The 22,557-nt window shown below is 42.4% G+C and overlaps 1 protein-coding gene across 1 annotated transcript in view; it reads right to left on the bottom strand.

Annotated features, from left to right (window-relative positions):
* The window catches only part of TYK2 (tyrosine kinase 2), a 114,061-nt gene that overhangs the window by 81,755 nt on the left and 9,749 nt on the right, over nucleotides 1-22,557 (bottom strand). Inside the window, 3 exon segments of the mRNA XM_077470212.1 lie at nucleotides 3,357-3,480; nucleotides 7,204-7,383; nucleotides 16,457-16,720. Of these exon segments, the coding sequence (XP_077326338.1) occupies nucleotides 3,357-3,480; nucleotides 7,204-7,381 (302 nt within the window). The 5' untranslated portion in view covers nucleotides 7,382-7,383; nucleotides 16,457-16,720.

A 22,557-nucleotide genomic window follows, 5' to 3' on the forward strand; every position in this document is an offset into this window, starting at 1 on the left:
TACTTTCCAAAATGGGGTCATTTGGGGGGGTTTTGTACTGCCCTGCCATTTTAGCACCTCAAGAAATGAGATAGGCAGTCGTAAACTAAAAGCTGCGTAAATTGCAGAAAACGTACCTTAGTTTGTAGATGTGACAACTTTTGCGCAAACCAATAAATATACAATTATTGACTTTTTTTTTACCAAAGACATGTGGCTGAATACATTTTGGCCTAAATGTATGACTAAAATTGAGTTTATTGGATTTTTCTAATAACAAAAAGTAGAAAATATCATTTTTTTTCAAAATTTGCGGTCTTTTTACGTTTATATCGCAAAAAATAAAAATCGCAGAGGCAATCAAATACCATCAAAAGAAAGCTCTATTTGTGGGAAGAAAAGGACGCAAATTTTGTTTGGGTACAACATTGCATGACCGCGCAATTACCAGTTAAAGCAGCGCAGTGCCAAAGTGTAAAAAGACCTCTGGTCATTTACCAGCAAAATGGTCCGGTCTGAAAGTGGTTAAAAAAAAATAAAAAATAATTATAATATAATATAAAAAATTACTGTTTGAAAAGAAAAATATGCACTGTCACTGTACCAAGGACACAGCCTGGGAAGGGTTTAACATCTGGGGCGATCAAAGGGTTAACTGTATGCCTAGTCTGTTTATGTACAGTGGGGGAGTTGCTTTTACTAGGGGAAGACTTGGATCCTTGTCCCTGCTTGGCAGGAACACAGGATCGATGCATTTCCGACTGACAGAACGACAATCTGCCTTGTTTACACCAAATGACTGTCGGGTGCTGGCGGACATAGAGTCTACGCTACCCGTTGATAGTCACCCTCTATGTAAAATCACAACATGTGCAGCGAGCCACTAGCAGCATGCCTTTGTGCTTGCTACCCTGAAGGGAGGATCACACAAATTTTTTTTAATACAATATATTTTATTTTTTATTTTTTTTACACACACGATCCTGCGCACAACGGCAGCCCGGTAGCAGTAGTAGATCTGCAAGTGGTTAAAGCTTTTACCTAGATTTTTACAGACTTCTGGTCCCATGCCATGCAGCTGCTCTGCTACTTACTGAGCACAGGAGGTCCCTTCATACTATACAGGCACCATTAAGTGAACACTTTAAAAAATTTTCCCAATAAACACTTGCATTTTCCTTGATTGGATTGTGATACTGTCCCTACCTCTTCACCTTGTCCAATCAGAGAGCCCTCTGCATTTAGTGAATTCACCGAATTGCACCCATTCCAAGAGCAAAGACTACTACAGCAATTTCCAGTTTTCTCATGGATCCCACAAGTATGACACATACATACTTCTATAGGTGGAGTCTATTCCACACTCAGGGGTACTTCAAACGGTACAAGAAATACTAAAAGTACCAACCACAACAAAACATGATTAAAGCGGTTTGAAAAAGAAAGATACAAAGAAAATCACATAAGAACTACAAAACTGCTGCACTATCATCCACCACCATAGACCACCGCAGTCATACGTGCTTCTATAACAATGGGTCATCATGTAGGTAGCAGTAAACCACCATTCCAGTGTTCTCCCACCACCTCAAAAGTGTCTCAGAGGATATGCTGTAATAATTATAAGAGGAAGAAAGGGGCCTCTCCATAGTCTAAATTCACAGATGATTATCAATAATGTTACAAAAAGAAAGAAGGATCCAAGCATAAAGCAGCATTAAAAAAATAAAAATAAATTGCCAGCTCGATGTCCGCTCCTGGGCTCCACCCAAGCAGGAAAAATCTAAGCGTGTAAAAATTTCCATACCTGAAATTTAGCTTTAATGCGTTTGTAAACCCATACATACAGTGCCTTGAAAAAAGTATTCATACCCCTTGAAATTTCACCCAATTAGTAAATAGAGTCCACATGCGTGTAATTGAATGTACAAATACAGCTGTTCTGTGAAGCCCTCAGGGAGGTCTGTTAGAAAACCTTATGCACCATACACAGTATCAGATTGTCTGCTGATTTTTTCCTTCATGTTTACCAAAACCATGTAGTAGAAGGGTATGCCTGATTGCATACAAATTGAAACTCCTAGGGTTTGACCCCATATTATATGGTTTTGGTAAATCTAAAGAAAAAAACTCAGCAGAAAAAACGGATAGTGTGTATGGGGCTTAAGTGAAAACACTGGACATCACCCTGAACACACCATGAAACATGGTGGTGGCAGCATCATGTGGACATGCCTTTCTTCAGCAAGGACAGGGAAGCTCAAAGTTAAACGAGAAGATGGATGGAGCCAAATACAGGGCAATCTTAGAAGAAAACCTGTTACAGTCTGCAAAAGACTTGAGACTGGGGTGGAGGTTCACCTTCCAGCAGGACAACAACCCTAAACATACAGCCAGAGCTACAATGGAATGGTTTAGATCAAAGCATATTCATGTGTTAGAATGGTCCAGTCAAAGTCCAGACCTAAATCCAATTGAGAATTTGTGGCAAGACTTGAAAATTGCTGTTCAGACGCTCTCCATCCCATCTGACAGTTTGAGATATTTTGCAAAGAAGAATGGGCAAAAATGTCACTCTCTAGATGTGAGCAACTGGTAGAGACATCCCCAAAAAGACTTGCAGCAAAAGATGATTCTACAAAGTATCGACTTAGTGGGCTGAAAACAAATGCACACCACACTTTTCACATTTGTAAACAATGTTGAAAACCATTTATCATTTTCCTTCCGCTTCGTAATTATGTGCCCCTTTGTGTTGGCCTATCACATAAAATCCCAATAAAACACATTTACATTTTTGGTTGTAACATGACAAGATGTGGAAAATTTCAAGGGGTATGAACACTTTTTCAAGGCCCTGTATAACCCTAAAGTGACTGGTCTCAGGTGATACACAGAGATGAAAACAAATCCTGCTACCCAAGTCATACCTGCTTATCTGCAGTCTTCTAAATCTCTACATCTGTTCAAAGTCCAGAATTTATAAAGCCTGTCTGAGCTGTCAGAAAACAGGGAGGGGGGGGGGGGACTGAAATTACTCTCTGCAGAGCTCAGTGAGAACTCTGAGCTGATTGGAGAGGAGGGACACACTTCACCGGAGTCCGTCAATCACAGGCTGTGTGCTGAACATCCATGCTGCTCCCCATTTTTCACTTGGTGTCAGGAAAGTCAGAAGTGACTCATGCAGATAGTAAAAGGAATGAAGCAGCAGACAAGTACACGCTGTAGAAGGATATGCTTTGTTCAGATTTCATGTCTGAGGTTTACAACCAAATTAAAAAAAGAGGGGTAATGTGAAGCAATTGTGGGAATTAAATATTAAATAATAAAGAAACAGAATAAAGCAGCAGATTGATAAACGACGACGTTCTACTAACCTCATCCTAAAATGGAGAAGCAGTTTCATTTCTTTGGTAATATTGAACTGATGATTGGGAGGATACCAGTGTTTTTCTTGGACATCATATAGAGCAAATAAAGTGTAGCAGAGTGGAGTAATTCCTGCAAAATAAAAAAGCAACATAATGACAATAAGTCCATTTGGTCATTTGTCATACAAGGACACCAATATGGGCAAAACGTACAAACAAACAAAAGGGATTAAAGGTCTTCACCCAGCAACTACAGACCTACAAGTTAAACTTCTATTGTAGGGAAGATATTTGAGGGATTGGTACAGAATCGCCCACAAGATTTTCCGGGGGGAAAAAAAAAAAAATAAGAAAAAAAAAGGATATCATAACTTACAGCCAATGGAGACTTATTGGAACTGAAATCTACTTTTATTTTTATAAGGAAGGAAAACTGAAACTTAGACAAAAGGGTGGGTGTCGTAATAGATGTGGATTCTCTAAAACACTTTACACAGTTCCCCAAAGACAGCTAGTGTGTACATTAAAGTGGAACTTCAGTCAGAAATTGAAGTCCTGCTAGATCACTTCAGGCTGGCCACTTTTGCAGGTATAGCTGTGTACAACAGTAAAAATAAGGGTCTATACTGTGCAAAATCCAGCAATACACGGCCTCACCCTGTTCTGCACATGCTCAGTTGCGCTCCATTTTTAGGCACTGCTGATTTTGTAGAGGAAGATCTGCTGACAGCCTTAAGAGGAATCAAACCCTCCTATCCTTTATAGCCAAGGAAGCCGCTTCTGTGATCTGCAATCACAATCTGCAATGGCCTTGGTGCTGCACATGAGATAAAGTAGAAGTAAACCCTCCTATCTTATTCAGCCAAGGAAGCTGCCACCTTGGCCTTTGTTTAATCTTCAACTGTCATGATGCTGCACATGTGATCAGTTAGGACACCAGCCATTGGATGGTTTGACAGTTTGCTTGAGAGCACAGCCAATGTGACAGTTAGCATTCCCGGTACGCCGTGAATGTAACCGTTTTTGTAAAACTATTAAATCAATGAGTTTACTTCCGCTTTAAGACACCAGCCATTTGATGGTTTGACAGTTTGGTTGAGGACACAAGCAAATATGAGTTAGCAATCCCAGCATTCCAGGAATGCAACCTTTTTTGAAACGATAGGTTTAGTTCCACTTTATGATTTACTGCTGGGGCTGTGAGCTTCAGTAAAATAGTCTCAGGCCAGAAGAAGAAAAAGGAAGGAGAAATGCTGGAGGCAATTTACAGCACACAATAATTTTGGTAGCATAATTAGTAATGTGGAATGCATGTTCTTTGCTAAAGAACATTTTTTATCAAGTTAAGTTCCACTTTAATCCCTTGCCGACCAGCCGCCGTCATACTGCAGCAGGTCGGCACATTCCCGCAAGCCGTTGTAGCTATAAGTCGCCTCCTTTAAGTGGGACAGCAGGCGTGCGCATGAGCCCGCTGCACTGCTGGGATGCCGACGCTCGCGATTACCACTGGCCACGAGAGATCGCTGGCATGAGAGGCAGAACAGGGACGTGTGTGTGTGTGTGTGTGTGTGTGTGTGTGTAAACACAAATCCCGGTTCTGTAAGGAAAGACAGATTGTGGGTTCCTAATAGCTAGGAACTACGATCTGTCATCCCCTCTAGTCGGCCCCTTCCCCTACAGTTAGAACACACAGGGAACAGTTAACCCCTTGATCGGCCCCTAGTGTTAACCCCTTCCCCTGCCAGTGACATTTATACAGAAATCAGTGCATTTTTATAGCACCGATCACTGTATAATTGTCAATCGTCCCAAAAACCTGTCAAAAGTGTCTGAAATGCCATAACCCCTATTTTGTAGACGCTATAACTTTCAATCAATATACGCTTACTGCAATTTTTATTACCAATAATATGTAGAAGAATACAAAAAAAAAACTTTTTTTTTTCTAACCACTAGAGATCCGCGCTATAGCCAAATGACGGCTACAGCACGGACCTCCTTTGCCGGGACTACGTCTATTGACGTCGTCCCGTGCACAAGCGACCTGCGCGCCCCCTGGGGGGAGCGCGCGGTGCACTCTGATCGGCAAGTCTATGAGACTCACCTGATCACGGATCCGAGCAAGGGGTCGATCCCGACCCCTTACCAAGTGATCAGCTGTCAGCCAATGACAGCTGATCATGTGATACAACAGAGCCGGCAACCGGCTATTTTTCCACCTCGCGCTGATAGCGCAAGGAGAAAAAAAAAAAAAAAAAAAAAAAGAGCCGATCACTGGCTTACCAGTGCCCACCTGCCCCCTGCCAGTGCCACCTCAGAATAAATAAGTGCCCCCGTCAGTGCCCACAATCTGCCTCAACAACGGTGCTGCACCCCAGTGCCACATATCCGTGCCCATCAGTGTCATCTACAAGTGCCCAGCAGTGCCACCTATTAGAGCCACCTATCAGTGCCCATCAGTCCCATCTATCAGTGGTACCTATCAGTACCCCTTAGTGACACCCATCCGTGCCATCTTATCTGTACCCATCTTTGCCCATCAGTGCCACCTTATCTGTGCCCATTAGTGCCGCCTTATCTGTGCAGCCCATCAGTGCCGCCTCATCAGCGCACTTCAATGAAGGAGAAAAATGACCTGGTTGCAAAAATTTTATAACAAACTTAAACATGATTTTTTATTTTTATTTTATTTTGCATCTTTTTTTGTTTGTTTAGCAAAAAATAAAATTGCCAGCTGTAATTAAATACCACCGAATGAAAGCTCTATTTGTGTGAAAAAAAAATGCTAAAAATTTCATTTGGGTACAGTGTTGTATGCCCGCGCAATTGTCATTCAAAGTGCATCAGCGCTGAAAATTGGTCTGGGCAGGAGTGGGGTTTAAGTGCCCAGTAAGCAAGTGGTTAAAAAGCAATCGGGGATGTTTTTTGTTTTTCTTGCGCCATAAACAAACACCCGCAGAGATGATCAAATACCACCAAAAGAAAGCTCTATTTGTGGGGGTGGAAAGGATGTCAATTTTGTTTGGGTACAGCGTCGCACGACCGCGCAATTGCCGTATGCGATGCAGTGACTTAGCGCAATTGTCAGTTAAAGAGACACAGCGTCTTATCGCAAAAAAATGGCCTGGACATTGAGCAGCCAAGTCTTCCGGGGCTGAAGTGGTTAAAGTGCATCCAAATATAAAAATGCAATATACACTGCACCAGTCGGACCTGGATGCTGCTTTCGTTTTCATTTTCAGGCCTTTGGAGCACCTGCCACTGTCCTGTATCTGTAGTATCGTCATCCTAGGCTGCCCCCCCCCCCCCCCAATCTGGAGTACGGCTGATAATATTGTTTGAGATTTCAGGTGATAAGGGAGAATATGGTTTCCTTGTAGAAACACATAAAAAGGTTCATATAGTTATCTTACTGGAAGGTCATCACCAGAAGATATAAGGGCACTCTTTGTGACCGGAGGAGAAGAGCTTTAAAAATGTGGAATAGTATTCCACAGGAACTAATGCTAGCCAGCAAAGTAGACCATAAATAAAGTGATGGATAGGTTTCTAAAATAGGATACAACAGCCCATTGTTTCACAAGTCTATCTTTGCTTTTCTCTGAATCACTGAATCAACTGCAATTTGAAGTTCTGCCAAAATCAGGGAGGGATTATTTTTTTAAATTAAACTTGATGAACCCGTTACACAACTTCCTCCTTTGTGTCACCCTGTGGTGGGAGGGACAGGCTTCATGTCACATAGCTCCTCCTGGGTGGTGTCACCCTGTGGTGGGAGGGACAGGCTCCATGTCACATAGCGCCCCCTGTCTGTCACCCTGTAAATAAACCTCTTCTGTCCCTAAATTCTTACCGAGCCTCTGTGCGATATGAATACAGATCTCCTCTGCGGTGGTCACAGTCTGGGTAAAGCTGACATAGTGCTCCTTTCCATTGCTCCAGTACAGGTAGACTCTGAGCCCAGCTCCATTGAATGTACAGCCCTCCATGTCAGAATCACTGTGCTTCACTGCACATTGACACAGAGCCATCACTAGAAGTAGACAAGGAGGGAAGACAACACCATTAGAAAGGAGTGAAGCATACTGGAAGAAAGAACTGAAAATACAGTTGTGCTCATAAGTATACATACCCTGGCAGAATTTGTAATTTCTTGGCCATTTTTCAGAGAACAGGAATAACAAAAAAAATTTCACTCGTGGTTAGCATTTGGCTGCAGCCATTTATCATCAACTGTGTTCACTCATTTTAAATCATAAATCACAACAGAAACTACCCAAAATGACCCTGACCAAAAGTTTACATCCCCCAGTTCCTTATACCGTGTATTGCCCCCTTTAACATCAATGATAGCTTGAGGTCTTTTGTGGTATTTGTGGATGAGGGTGTTTATCTTCTCAGATGGTAAAGCTGCCCTCTACTCTTGGCAAAAAAAAATAAAAAATTCTTGTAATTATTAGGCAGTCTTGCATGAACTACATGTCAGATCTCCCCAGAGTGGCTCAATGATATTGAGATCAGGAGACTGAGATGGCCACTCCAGAACCTTCACTTTATTCTACTGTAGCCAATGACAGGTCGACTTGGTCTTATGTTTTGGCTCATTGTCATGTTGGAGTGTCCAAGTACGTCCCATGCGCAGCTTCCTGGCTGATGAATGCAAATGCTCCTCCAGTATTTCTTGATAACATACTGCATTCATCTTGCCATCAATTTTGACCAAATTTCCTGTGCCTTTGTAGCTCACACCCCAAATAAAAAAATAAAATAAAAATCAGTGATCCAGCTCTGTTTTTTACAGTAGGAATGGTGTACCTTTCATCAAAGGTCTTGTTGACTCCTCTCCGAATGTAGTGTTTATGGTTGTGGCCAAAAAGCTTAATTTTGGTCTCATCACTCCAAACGACGTTGTGCCAGAAGGTCTGAGGCTTGTCTCTGTGCTGTTTGGCGTATTGTAAGCGGGATAGTTTGTGGCACTTACGTAGTAATGGCTTTCCTCTGGCGACTCAACCATGCAGCTCATCTTTCTTCAAGTACCTACTTATTGTGCATCTTGAAACATCCACACCACATGTTTTCAGAGAGTCCTGTATTTCACCTGAAGTTATTTGTGGGATTTTCTTTGCATCCCAAATAATTTTCCTGGCAGTTGTGGCTGAAATTTTAGCTTGTCTAGCTGACCGAGGTTTGGTTTCAACAAAACCCCTCATTTTCCACTTCTTGATTAGTTTGAATACTGCTGATTGGCATTCTCAATCCTTGGATATCATTTTATATCACTTTCCTGTTTTATACAGTTCAACTACCTTTTCCCGCAGATCCTTTGGTTTCCCCATGACTCAGAATCCAGAAACCTCAGTGCAGCACTGGATGAAAGATGCAAGGGTCTGTCAGGAGTCCAGAAACGCATTGACCTTTTGTATACACACTAATTACAAGCAAACAGATCACAGGTGAGGATGGTTACCTTTAATAGCCACTCAAACCCCTTTGTGTCAACTTGTGTGCATGTTATCAGGCCAAAATCACCAGGGTGTGAACTTTTGATCAGGGTCATTTGGGTAGTTTGTTGTGATTATGATTTATAAAGAGTAAACAGTTGATTAATAAAATCAGAAATTAATGAATTTATAAATTAATAAATCACAGTTGAATAATAAACAAACACTAACCATGAGTGAAAGAAAAAAGTTTTTGCATTATCATTCATATTCTCTGAAAAATGGCCAAGAAATCATAAATTCTGCCAGGGTGTGTAAACTTATAAGCACAACTGTACATGTATTTAGATATTTAACTTCCTTGCAAAAGTAGAATATAAAAAGAGAAAATTGAAAGGGCCAGGCTAGTTAGTCTCCACAAAAGTCCCTCTCCACACCGAATGTGATCAAAGCCCCCGTAGAAGGATCAGGAACCTAAAGGATAAAGAACTGTTCCGAATATGAATAATATATATATATATATATAAAATAAAGAGTACCTTTACAGTGCAAAGGGCCCTAGATACTCATTAAATCTAGGGGATAGAGAAATAAGGACATTCTTACCTTATGCCTCACTGAAGGTTGAGGGTGATCCCCCACCCAGACCATAGTCGGGGATGCCTTAAAGCAGAGGCTTTGGGGGACCAAAGTAAACAGAAGGAGGGAGCTTGCGGTTGCAGGGGATAATTGTAAGTATTACAGCTTAAAAAGGGGTTATAAACCCTTGCGTTTTTTTCACCTTGATGCATCCTGTGGCACCTGGGGGCCTGGCAGTGACCGCGCAACCCCCCCCCCCCCTCCATTTTACTTACCCGACCCCTGGAACTTGACCCAGCAGGGGGCCCCCCCCCCCCTATCTCTGCCCAGGGTTCTCAGCTCTTGATTGGGTATATTGATAGCAGCGCAGCCATTAGCTTCTGCTGCTGTCAATCAAATCCAATGACATGGGAGCCAGGGCCGAGTCATACATTCGGGGGCTATGGACACCAAATGCTGGACACGGGAGCACATCCGCAAGGTAACCCCTCTCGGAGAGCGCTTCCCCTAGGGGGTTATCTGATGTAGGGAGAACCTGCGAGAGCAGCCGGGGGACCCTGGAAGAAGAGGTTCGGGGCCACTCTGTGCAAATCTAGCTGCAAAGTGGAGGCAAGTGTGACAGGTTTGTTATTTAGGAAAAAAAAAAAAAAAACCCTTACAATCACTTTAACTTGGCCATACACTATTCAAAATGTGGCCGGTTCAGCAAAGAATCCGACAGTCAGAAAACAATGTCCCTGCGGGGAGGGGGGAGGGGGGGGGGATGAGGGGTGGAATTTACCTGCTGGCTCATCGAAAAGAAAAAAAAAAAAAAAAAAAGGGAGAGAAAAGAAAAAGAAGGAGAACCCAAAACAAACTAAGGTATGTCCAGCTTTTGCTGAGAGCACTGCAAGGGTGAACTTTCTGCTTTAAAATTGTGAGCTATACACATGTGATTTGACTTGTGATTTGTGCTTTAAAGCCAAGAAGCCAAATATACAAAATGTGATTTCCACTTTAAATCATTAAGTAACAGAGACTTCGAGTGTGGAAACGATTTCCTATCATTGCATAATATGGGGAGGACTTCTGAAAAGAGGATAGTGCGTGTGTGCTGCCACCACAATCACAGACTGCATTGTCCTTTTTTCCTAGGGGGAGTTTGAAATATGAAGCGCGTTGATGTTGGTGTACATCTACAGGGACACAGACAAGCCAATTAAAGGGCCAATAATAGTGGCCTTAAGCTAGGTAAACATACAGTTTTTTGTTCAACCAGCTGGTTTAAAACAAACAAAAACTGATTCATACACATCAACACAATCAATGTTGGTGCAGGAATCACTCCCACTGAAATGAATACACGATCAACAAGGCATTGGCTGCGAATGTTGAAATTCTCTCTTTTATTTCGAGCAGAACCGTTCAACCAGGGCTTGACAAAATTTGCTTTGAATCTAGGAGTCAGATGAAAAAAAAAAAAAAAAAAAAGTTAGATGTAACATGTTCCTGAAGGAGAACTTATCCTTTACCCCTTTCACTGCCAGCACCATTTTTTGCACATTTAACCCCTTCCCGACCAGCTGCCGCAGTTGTACCTTATGTTGCTTCGCCTTTCATCCACTAGGTGGCGCGCGCACGTCTCACCGAACCGATGAGAGTGCCCGGCGGGCGTGAAGAGTGGTGGGCACCCGCAATCGCTCGGGACAGAGCGAGAACCGGGATCATTGCTTTAAACACACAAATTCCGGTACTCTCAGGGGAGAGGAGAGGGAGAAGGAGAGGGAGAGGGAGAGAATATATCCATCTCTCAACAAAACAATGCTATCTACAAAATAGGGTGTAATAAATATATATCCACATTTTGTAGATGCTATAACTTTTGTGCAAATAAATAAATAAATATCAATATACACTTATTCCGATTCTCCCTCCCCCTCAAAAAAAAATAGTTAAAAAAATTAAAAAATAAAATTGATATTTATTATACCAAAAAGTAAAAGATATGGGGGGGTTATTTATGAAAGGCCAATCCACTCTGCACTGCAAGTGCACTGAAAGTTCAGTCACTGTAGATCTAAGCGGGGCATGCAAGGAAAATAAAAAACAGCATCTTAGCTTGCACATGATTGGATGATAAAATCAGCAGAGCTTCCCCTCATTTCAGGTCTTCCCCCACAGATCTACAGCGACTTCACTTGTAATGCAAAGTGGATTTGCCTTTCGTAAATAACCCCCATTGTGTTTCTTTCAAAATTGTCGCTTTTCTTTTGTTTATAGCGCAAAAAATAAAAAACAGCAGAGGTGATCAAATACCACCAAAAGAAAGCTCTATTTGTGGGAAAAAAAAGGGAAGTAAATTTTGTTTGGGTACAACATCGCACGACCGCGCAATTGCCGTAAGCGATGCAGTGACGTATCGCAAAAACGGCCTGGTGATTCAGCAGCCAAATCTTACAGGGCTGAAGTGGTCAAAAAAAATAAATTATAATTTTAGGTCTGAACATTACATAAAACTCCAAAACATGATAGATTTTCTATGATGATAATGATGTGTGCTTGGGTGTAACTTTAATTTTTTACAATTAAAAACCATTTGTTTTTTTCTTACTTAAAGGGCCACTAAAGGAATTTTTTTTTTTTTTTTTTTTAATAACAAACATACTATACTTGCCTCCACCGTGCAGCTCATTTTGCACAGAGTGGCCCCGAACCTCCTCTTCTGGGGTCCCTCGGCAGTTGTCTCAGCTCCCTCCACAACTTCATGCAAGCTCCCTCGTATGATGTGGAGTGCTTGCGGGCACGCTCCCGTGATTCAGCTGGCGGCCGTAGCCGCTCACTGTATCACTCGGCTCCACCCCCTGCACTCTGCCTCATTGGATGTGATTGACAGCAACACGAGCCAATGGCTGCGCTACTTTCAATCCATCAACTGTAGCCAATCAACGGGCAGGGTGAGTGGCGAAGAGGATGTTAGGGGCGAGCATGGGACTTTCGAGGGGTCAGGTAAGCCAAACGAGGGGGATGGGGGGACGGCGCTGTCGGATGTTTTTTCACCTTAATGCATTAAGGTGAAAAAAAAATAAAAAAAAATTTACCTCGACAACCCCTTTAAGCTTTAATTTTTCATCACACAGGGGACAAAGTCGCCTGTGGGATGATTTTTTTTTTTGTGAAAGGTTCTCTTTAATGAGAAGAGACACTGCATGTCTCCCCTGTGCTCCACTGCATGCAAGGTTGGCCATACACTTTACAATTTTCTTATTTGATTGCCTTTCGATTTACCTTCAAGTATGTAGCACAAGGGCCTGCCTGACTACATAGGAATTGAAAGGGTTTAGGTGTGACCTCCTATTTTATGGTTTTGGTAAATCTAAAAGGAAAGATGAACAAGAAAATTGTATAGTGTAGGACAAGCTTAATGCAATGCACATCGCCCTCATTACATTCTTTCCCAGCCTTGATGGCAGGGGAAACTGTAAAAGGGGACCCGGAAGTGAAACTACAAAGTTTAGTGAGTTTGCTAAACATGTGTCTGCCCTCCTCCTTCACCCTCTACCCAGCAGCACTGGCCTGCAGATGGGCAGAATATATAGCGGGGGGGGGGCCCGGATACATAGTTGGGTTTGGCGGGGGGGAATTCAGGCGCCAAGATGATGCCTGGTGTTTGTCGAGCCCTGCGTTCAACAGAAGCCAGTCATTAGACCGGCTTCTGTTGGACAGACAGCTGTACACGTTGCCTATTGTGCAAACAGGCCTTGTCAATCCCACAAAAATGTATAATTATATATTGGAAATGGAAAGCATAATCATTTTGCGGTGGTTCGCAAAGAAATATACATTGTTTTACTTGCATTTGTAGCCATTTAACCACTTCAATACCTTAGGGCATCATATGACGTCCTTGACATTGAGTGGGGTGTAGCTGCAGGCATCATTCAGATATCATTCTTTCCAGACGGAGATTCTGTGCACAATCATAGCAGCAGTGCCCCCCTCCCCCATCTCCATCCAGGGCTTCTCTGGGCTCTCCCGTGCAATCGGGGGCACGGAGAAAGAATCGTCCAGCAACAGATGACAACGATCCAGATTTCCGGTGACCAGATGGTCGTGACGTCATGATGTCACGCCCGGGTTCCCGAAAGTAAACAAAGCTGCGATTGCGGTTGTCAGCATAAGATTGGCGAATTTTTCCTCGATCTCATGTTTTCCAGCCTGGAGGAGAGATGTGGGGCTCTCCATAAAGAGGACCTGTCACAATAGATTCCTATTACAAGGGGTGTTTACATTCCTTGTAATAGGAATAAAAAAATAAAAAATAAAAAAAAGAAGTGCAAGATAAAAAGCAATGACCGCCATTTTATTCCCTAGGGTGTCTGCTGAAAAAATAATTAATAATTATTATACACACATATACATACATACACACAAGTTTTTTTTTTTTTTTACATGTAGGAGAGAAGTGCCAGAATAGGCCTGGTATTGAAGTGGTTAAATAAAATACCCTACGGTATGACACTACAAGGAGTGCGATATCCCGTTTGGAGTCATGTTCCATGCCGAGGAGGAGGAGGATATTGGAGGATTTGTTTAAAGACCCTTGGAGGTCTGAGAAATCCCACAAGCACTTAGGATCCTTTCTGCCATATGGTAGTAAGATCTACATAATACTTGTTTTGCACCATCAATGCAGGAAGATTTCCTTTTTATCTGAATCATCCAGGATCTTGTTTGGAACTTTGTTTCATACTTGGACTTTTTTCACAATCGTGTTTCACAGTTTATAGTTTTTTAGTAGTTACCATTGACAATATAGGGGATGGGCAAGCGCTGTTTGCACAATAGGCTATGCACATTTACATACAAATTTCTTTCATTTGAACGGCAGCTACCATCACATTATTTGCATGGTTTAAATCGGTTCTTTGGCATGGGTGGTTTGATTTACATAGCTGTACACATGGATCAAAAGTTCATCTTACTTAGTTCATGTACTGAGCTTTAGACCCGATCGGCCGTTTACCACATGATCACTCCGTCAAATAACAGAGCATCACTTGGAAACAAACCAGTCATCTCATGATGCCGGTTCCTCCCCTCTCTGTACCGATCGGTACAATGAGAGAGGGAGAGATAGTTTGCAGCACTGTGGGCACTACAGATCCAGCCCACAGCACTGCTCAGTGCCAACACTCTACTGCAACACTCTGCATAAATTTTAAGAAAAACAAAAATTATTATTTTTTACCGAATTTTTCAGTCTGTTTTGATTTATAGCGTAAAAAAATAAAAAACCCAATTGGTTTTCAATTTGTTTGAAAAAAAGTTAAAACATTTCATATGGGTACAGTGTTGCATGACAGAGTAATTAGCTGCAGCAATCTGGTACAGGACACCATACAGCACCAGACGGCATCACGTCAGGGAGACCGCAGAAATAGCCAAATAACGGACCACAGGCTGCAACATCCAAACCAGCAATTGGGTCCTGAAGACCAACAGTAATTACCACTAGACAACATCACCAACCGTGTGTGTATGTATATACATCCCCTCTTACAGTGCTGAGAGCGCTGCGATGTGGAAAGAAACACTACCGCAATAAAGGAGCCGTTTCTATATAGAAATACTAAAACCTACAGATCTGTTTTGGCTGTCTAAGGCTCTGATGAAGAGGAAACCCCTCGAAACACGTTAGCCATTTATTAATTTATCCCTTTTATGGGCATCAATTCATACCATTTTATCAAATGAGATCACTTATTTATTGATGATCACGTATTTTCCTTGTACATATCAATTTGTTTGGAATAAACTTTATCTTGATCAATGCATCAGACCATGCGCCTTCCTTCTTCCTTTTTCACACATGGCCTTTGACTTCCCCTACTCAGCAGGGCATGCTTGAAAACTTTATATTATTAGGAAATACTTCCACTTTTCATTAAGGCCCTCCGCACCAGCAAAGGAGAATATTTTCTCTTTAGATCACTGATCTGTATCTGATCTCTATAAACTAGAGTGTCTCACTCCTCTTGCTACAATGGGAAGACATTCAATACTTCAGCTGCATCCTCTGAACACTGACCGTTTAGTAGGAATTTTTTTTTTTTAACCGCTTGCTGACCAGCCACAATCATTATACTGTGGCAGGTCACTCCTGTGATGGAGTAGGTGGGCGGTAATAACCAGGCCTCACTTAGTAACGTACTAGCAACATCCTGGGAGTATTACATTTAGGCTTTGGGGAGGTATGGAAATGGCCTACATCTATAGCAAGGGCATTATTCAGCTTCAGTCAGAGTTGAACAGTTTGTTTTTATCTATAAACACCCCTTACCTGCATTGATTTTTTTTTTTTTTTTTTTTTTGGGCTAAAGGTGAACTAACCCTTTAAATGTAAGGAATGCATTAAGGCCAAAAAAAAAAAAAAAAAAAGTTTAAAGCTTTAAAATCACCTTAATGTTGCAGTATGGTTTAAAGCACAAAACCATCACCATGTTAAAGAAGAACTCCACTAAGCTCCATTTGAAGAATTTGACATGGGAGGGCAACTGCAGCTGTTGTGGAACTACATATCCCATGAGGCACTGCAAGACCAACAGCTACAAAGCATGACTTCCAGAGAAAAAGTCACCATGGAAAGACTCACAGCAACTCCAAGAGGCAGAGTTATGATGGGACTTGTAGTCCCACAACAGCTGGAGGGTCGCAGTTGCACACTCCTGGTCTATGAACTGCCAAGTCTTTTAAGGGCTTGTTCACATCTGCAACAGCCCTTGACTCCCCTTTGTAAAGTGATCAATGGTGGATTGCTTCTCAAATAGTTTGAGAGGTGGTGAAGAGGCGATATGGAACCACGTTTCATGTTATATCCCTAAATATGTATGCAGCATGAAACATTGTCAGAAAGGTGAAGTAATGTATGCATTTAAGACTTTGCAATCAGAGTTCTTCTTTAAGTGACAACAGTAATGAAATGAGGTGTGATGGGTCTCCGTGGAAGGCTGGCATGAAAAAGTCAGAGACATGGCAAGCACCCACCGGAGACATACAACATGCGACATGGAAACAAGTAAACAAGGAAATGATGAGATGAGGTCATACCAGAATGGGTCAGCGGATGACAGCGATGCACAGGAAGGATTGCCTAGAAGAGAACAGGATATGGTTCCCCCCGGTATCTTTTCATGTGTGATGCTCATGCAGCCCCAGCCTCGCTCTTACACTACAGAGCAGAGATCTGCCACTTTCCAGCCTTTGTTCTCCACCCCGCTGTCTCTCTCTTGGTCCTTGTCACTCGAGGCTAACCACATCCCTTCACTGCTTCTCAGAGATCTCCCGTCTTTACACAAGCGCTGACCTTCATAGCTAGAAGAAAAAAAATTAAAAATTAATTGTGGCAAATTATAATAGCACCAGAGGGCAGAAGGAAGTATGCTGCAGCGTACTAGACACAACCTGTCATACAGCAAACAAGGTGTGGCGGGTGACAAAAAAAAATAAAAATAAAGTTATTAAAAGCAGAACTCCAGGCATCAAAGTAATAATAATAACAACTTTTATTCCTCTTACAAGGAATGTAAACATCCCTTGTAATAGGAAAAAAAAAAAAACGCATGACAAGACTTCAAAAAAAGACCTCAGATCTCACATTTACACTTAAATGCAATAAAAAAAAAAAAAAAAAAAAAAAAAAAAAAAATATGTCCCTTTAACCACTTGAGACCCGCGCTATAGCCGAATAACGGCTACAGCGCGGATCTCCTTTGCCGGGACTAAGTCTATTGACGTCGTCCCGTGCACGAGCAGCCTGCATGCCCCCTGAGGGGCGCGCGTGGCGCGCTCTGTGATCAGCGAGTCTATGAGACTCGCCTGATCACCGATCCGAGCAAGGGGTCGATCCCGACCCCTTATCACGCGATCAGCTGTCAGCCAATGACAGCTGATCATGTGATACAACGGAGCCGGTAATCTGCTATTATTCCTCCTCGCGCTGACAGCGTGAGGAGAAAAAAAATAAAAAAAAAGAGCCGATCACTGGCGGTCGTGATCGGGACATCAGTCTCGATCACGGCCAGCACTGCCAGTGCCCACCTGCCCCCTGCTTTGCCACATCAATAAAAATGTGCCCCCCCCCTGTCAGTGCCACCCAGCAGTGCCCACAGTGCCACAACTAAGGTGCTGCACCCCAGTGCCACATATATGTGCCCATCAGTGTCATCTACCAGTGCCCATCAGTGCCCAGCAGTGCCGCCCATCAGTCCCATCTATCAGTGGTACCTATCAGTGCCCCTTAGTGCCACCCATCCGTGCCCATCTTATCTGTGCCCATCGGTCCCACCTTATCAGTGCAGCCCATCAGTGCCGCCTCATCAGCGCACTTCAATGAAGGAGAAAAATTACCTGTTTGCAAAATTTTATAACAAACTATTAAACATGATTTTTTTTTTTTGTTTAGCAAAAAATAAAACTCCCAGCTGTAATTAAATACCACCAAAAGAAAGCTCCATTTGTGGGAAAAAAAAATGATAAAAATTTCATTTGGGTACAGTGTTGTATGACCGCGCAATTGTCATTCAAAGTGCATCAGCGCTGAAAGCTGAAAATTGGTCTGGGACTGAGGGGGGTTTAAGTGCCCAGTAAGCAAGTGGTTAAAGCCTTTGGGCGGAAGTGACGTTTGATGTTGCGTTTGAGTCATCCAACCTCATCGAGTCGAGTGGGGGCCCATCCCTCAATCGACACAATGCCTTAGAGGGAAAAGGATCGGATCATCTCTGGCGGCTTTGATAAGCAGCTGAGACGACTGGAGCGCGCGGGGGGGGGGGGGTGGGTTTTGGCCACTTCTCCCGCCGCCAGCGATCTTGCAGCGAATCAACCACAGAGACCACTTTTATCTGAAAGTTGACCAGCCGCCGTTTAAGAATAAACTGGGGTTATGCCATCAATGTGTCGATGTATAATGACAGTGGGAGGTCCGGAAGCAGTTAAAGTATATTTCTACTTTTGCAGTCACATTGGAGGAACCCTGATATTTGTTGGCTACGTTCTTCCAGTCCACACAACATACAAAAAAAAAAAAAAAAAAAAAAAATTTAGTACACATTTCTGAGAACCGAGTGACTCCTGCTCAGGAGTTCAGTCAACTTCGCATCGCTAAAATTGTACACTGAGCTGCACATACACAGCTTAATGTACAGTGGGAACAGGCAGGTAAAGGAGGTATAGTAAAGAAAAATATGGCGTTCTTAAGAAAAATAAATAAAAAAATAGAGATATACTCAACCGCGTGGATGCAGCATCTGTCCTCCACTGCTTCGAAGACTGAGAACTGAGCAATCAAAGATCACTGATCACTCAGTTCTCAGTGAGCAGAGATCCCAGTGCTTGCTGCAGCAGCTGGCTCAGTCTTCCAGCAGCATGCCGAGAGGCTAAGCCAGCTGCCGGTCGGGCACCTGAGTGGATCCGGACTTTAAAGTCAGGATCTTCCCAGGGCCTGGGTCAGCTGAGGGACATCAACCGACAGCAGACTTTAGCCCACTGTAGGCTCAACGTGAATCACAGCAGTGCAGCACAAACTGTACTACTGCAATCCATAGCAGTAGGGCCAAAAAGCTTTGCCCATCCTTCTCCTTTAATTCAGAAAAGACAAAGTATGTCTCGTCTGCATTATAAATCCTTCCTAGCCTCGAATGGGGGGGGAAAAAAAAAAAATAATTAAAATAAAAATCCTGCTTGTCCACAATTTCACATAAATTGTACTGCGCAAGCCTCGATTAGGAAGACATTGCACTAGACATGTGCGGTTCTTTTCGTTTTCGGATGTATCCGAATTACAATAGTACCAAATTTAAACTAATCCATAGAGAATAGAATAGAAAATAAAACAGGATAGACTAGAATATAATAGAAACAAATAGAATAACATAGCAAGAATATAACCATTTTCTGAAACTCGAATTTCAAATAGAATATACATTTTATTTCAAATGCATAAGAAAAATAAATAGAAAAAAAAATAAAAAAAAATGAAAAATTTAATGGAAAGAATAACCATTTCCCAAAATTCAAATAGAATCAATATGAATAGAATTGATTGAATATAACCATATTCCTATTCTAATCTAGTCTGTTTTTCTTCCTATATTGTGTTATTTTCTACTCTATTCAAATTGATTCTATTTGAATTTTGGAAAATGGTTATATTATTTCTATTTTTTTTTTTTTATTTTTTTTTTTTTTTTAATAATTCTATTAGGCTGGAAAAACAAAACAAACCCATCACAGAGATAGCAAAGACATTAGGTGTGGCCAAATCAACTGTTTGGAACATCCTTAAAAAGAAAGAACGCACCGGTGAGCTCAACAAAAAAAAAAAAAAAGACCTGGAAGACCACGGTAAACAACTGTGGTGGATGACCAAAGAATTCTTTCCCTGGTGAAGAAAACCCCCTTCACAACAGTTAGCCAGATCAAGAACACTCTCCAGGACGTAGGTGTATGTGTGTCAAAGTCATCAAGGGAAGACTTTAGAGTGAATACAGAGGGTTCACCACAAGATGTAAACCATTGGTGAGCTTCAAAAACAGGAAGACCAGATTAGAGTTTGCCAAACATCTAAAAAAGCCTTCCCAGTTCTGGAACAACATCCTATGGACAGATGAGACCAAGATCAACTTGTACCAGAGTGATGAGAAGAGTATGGAGCAGGAAAGAACTGCTCATTGATCCAAAGCATACCACCTCATCAGTGAAGCATGGTGGTGGTAGTGTCATGGCGTGGGCATGTATGGCTGCCAGTGGAACTGGTTCTCTTGTATTTATTGATGATGTGACTGCTGACAAAAGCAGGCTGAATTCTCAAGTGTTTCGGGCAATATTATCTGCTCATATTCAGCAAAATGCTTCAGAACTCATTGGACAGCGCTTCACAGTGCACTCCCAATCTGGCCGGTGTTGTACTCTGTGTGATGGATTGGGCATCAGGGTGGCGCTGGGTTATCTTCTTCCTGCGGGAGCTGCGATGCACCAGTGGGTCCTCCCCTTTCACCTGTGATTGGGAGGTTAGGGCAGACGCCCCTCCACATCGGGCGCCACGCACCCTACGTCGTGCGCGTGACGTCAGTTCTGACATCACTGCGCCGACGTTTAGTGTTTGGGTTCTCCGTGTCTCCATGGAGGAGCCTTCCCGCACCTGTTGCCGAGTGCCCACTCAGCTCAGGTGCAGTCCTCCTCCATTATCTCACACACGTGGCATTGGCGGCATATTTAAACACAACCCCCCCCCCCCCCCCACTTGGAGCTAGCTGTGTTTATGGCTAGTCTCTACCTAGGGTCAATGCACACCAGCCATATGGTGTGCTGGTGCCTCTTCGGGTTCGCTGTTTTGGGTGATGTTTTTTTTCCCTTTTTCTTTTCTTACACACTTCTTTATGTTTCAGATTCTCCTTTTCGCTCATTGGTGATCTTGTTTTGCTATTTTTTTGTCTTTTGTACTTTTTTATATTTTATTTTTTCTTTCACCTCCAACTCTGCACTCAATTTTGGTGACACTTACTTTCTTTTTGGAAATTTGGATATCTAATTAAAATGCCATTCACCTTTAGACGCTGATATCATTGAACCATTCATTATTTATACTATCATTCCTCGTGGATATTATATTAGATTTTATTTTTTATTTTGAAGACACGCTGTCTCATTTTCATACTTCTTCACTCTGCCCGATGTTGCATCCCCTACATATGCCGCCTCAACTCCCATGGAGAGATTGTGCTCCTGGCCCACTTGGCACCCACCACTGTGCATTGCACTCGCTGTCCGAGTTGGTGAGTGTATTTGGCTACAACCATCTATATGCATTAAATGTTTATTCACCCATATACTTTCTCATACATGGTTAGTATGGTTCATTACTTTTCTATATACATTCCTTTATGGTCGCATCAGCTCCTGATGAGTGGAGAAACCTCCACAAAAACATCCACAAAGCGCGTCGAGCTTCGATTTGATGCCCCAGCTACATTTCATCTGGAACCATGCTTAGTCTATTTGATTTTTTCAATTATATAAGAAACTTTTCTCTATTTACTGGATGCATACTTACCATGTGGGTACATTTGTCTATCAGGCATGTTGTCATTGATATTATTACCCTGAAACTATTGTTATACTATTTTATTTATTCATTTTTAGAATCATGCGTTACTGTATATGTACTTTTTTACTAAGCTTATGCCATGTGCACGTTCTTACATGCATATGAAATTAATACTTTTTCTTGTCTGTATATTTTACAATTAATAAACATTCCATGGTGAAACTTAAACATTTACCTCCACTAACCAAGTGCTTCATTTAAAGAGGAAGTAAACCCTGATGAGTTTACTTCCTCTTTTTTTCCCTGCAAAGGTAAAGCATAATGGACTACTATGCATCGCATAGTAGCCCATTATGTGTCACTTACCTGACACAGGAGCCAGCGATGTCACCGCTGTCCCCTGTAGTCCGCCGCATCCATCTTGCTGGTGACATCTCGCAGCTCCGCCACTGTCATTCGGCGAAGCCGCGATGACGTCACTCCCGCGCATGCGCACGGGAGTCGACAAATGCGGCAGCTCCATTTTTGGAACTGCCGCGTTCAGTGCGCCTGCGCGCCGCTGTCTAGACAGTGGTGCCCGTTTTCGGGCAAATATCTCCTAAACCATATAGGTTTAGGAGATATTGCTTGGACCTACAGGTAAGCCTTAATCTAGGCTTACCTGTAGGTCATAGTGGTTTGTAAGGGTTTACAACCACTTTAAAGTCCCAATCTCCCTATTGTATCTACGTGCAGATGGACAATGACCTGAAGCATACTGCGAAAGCAACCAAAGAGTTTAAAGGGAAAGAAGTGGAATGTTATGCAATGGCCTGATCTGAATCCGATTGAGCATGCATTTCACTTTCTGAAGACATAACTGAAGGGAAAATGCCCCAAGAACAAGCAGGAACTAAAGACAGTTGCAGTAGAGGCCTGGCAGAGCATCACCAGGGATGAAAACCAGCGTCTGGTTAGGTTTATGCATTCCAGACTTCAAGCCGTAAGGGACTGCAAAGGATTTGCAACCAAGTATTAAAAAGTGAAAGTTGGATGGATGATTGTTAATCTGTCCCATTAACTTTTGGTCCCTTAAAAAGTGGGAGGCACATATACAAACTGTTATAAT

This window comes from Lithobates pipiens, unplaced genomic scaffold, assembly GCF_037356315.1.
Source record: "Lithobates pipiens isolate NorthernLeopardFrog02 unplaced genomic scaffold, aLitPip1_a1.2 Scaffold_8, whole genome shotgun sequence".
Lineage (NCBI taxonomy): Eukaryota > Metazoa > Chordata > Amphibia > Anura > Ranidae > Lithobates > Lithobates pipiens.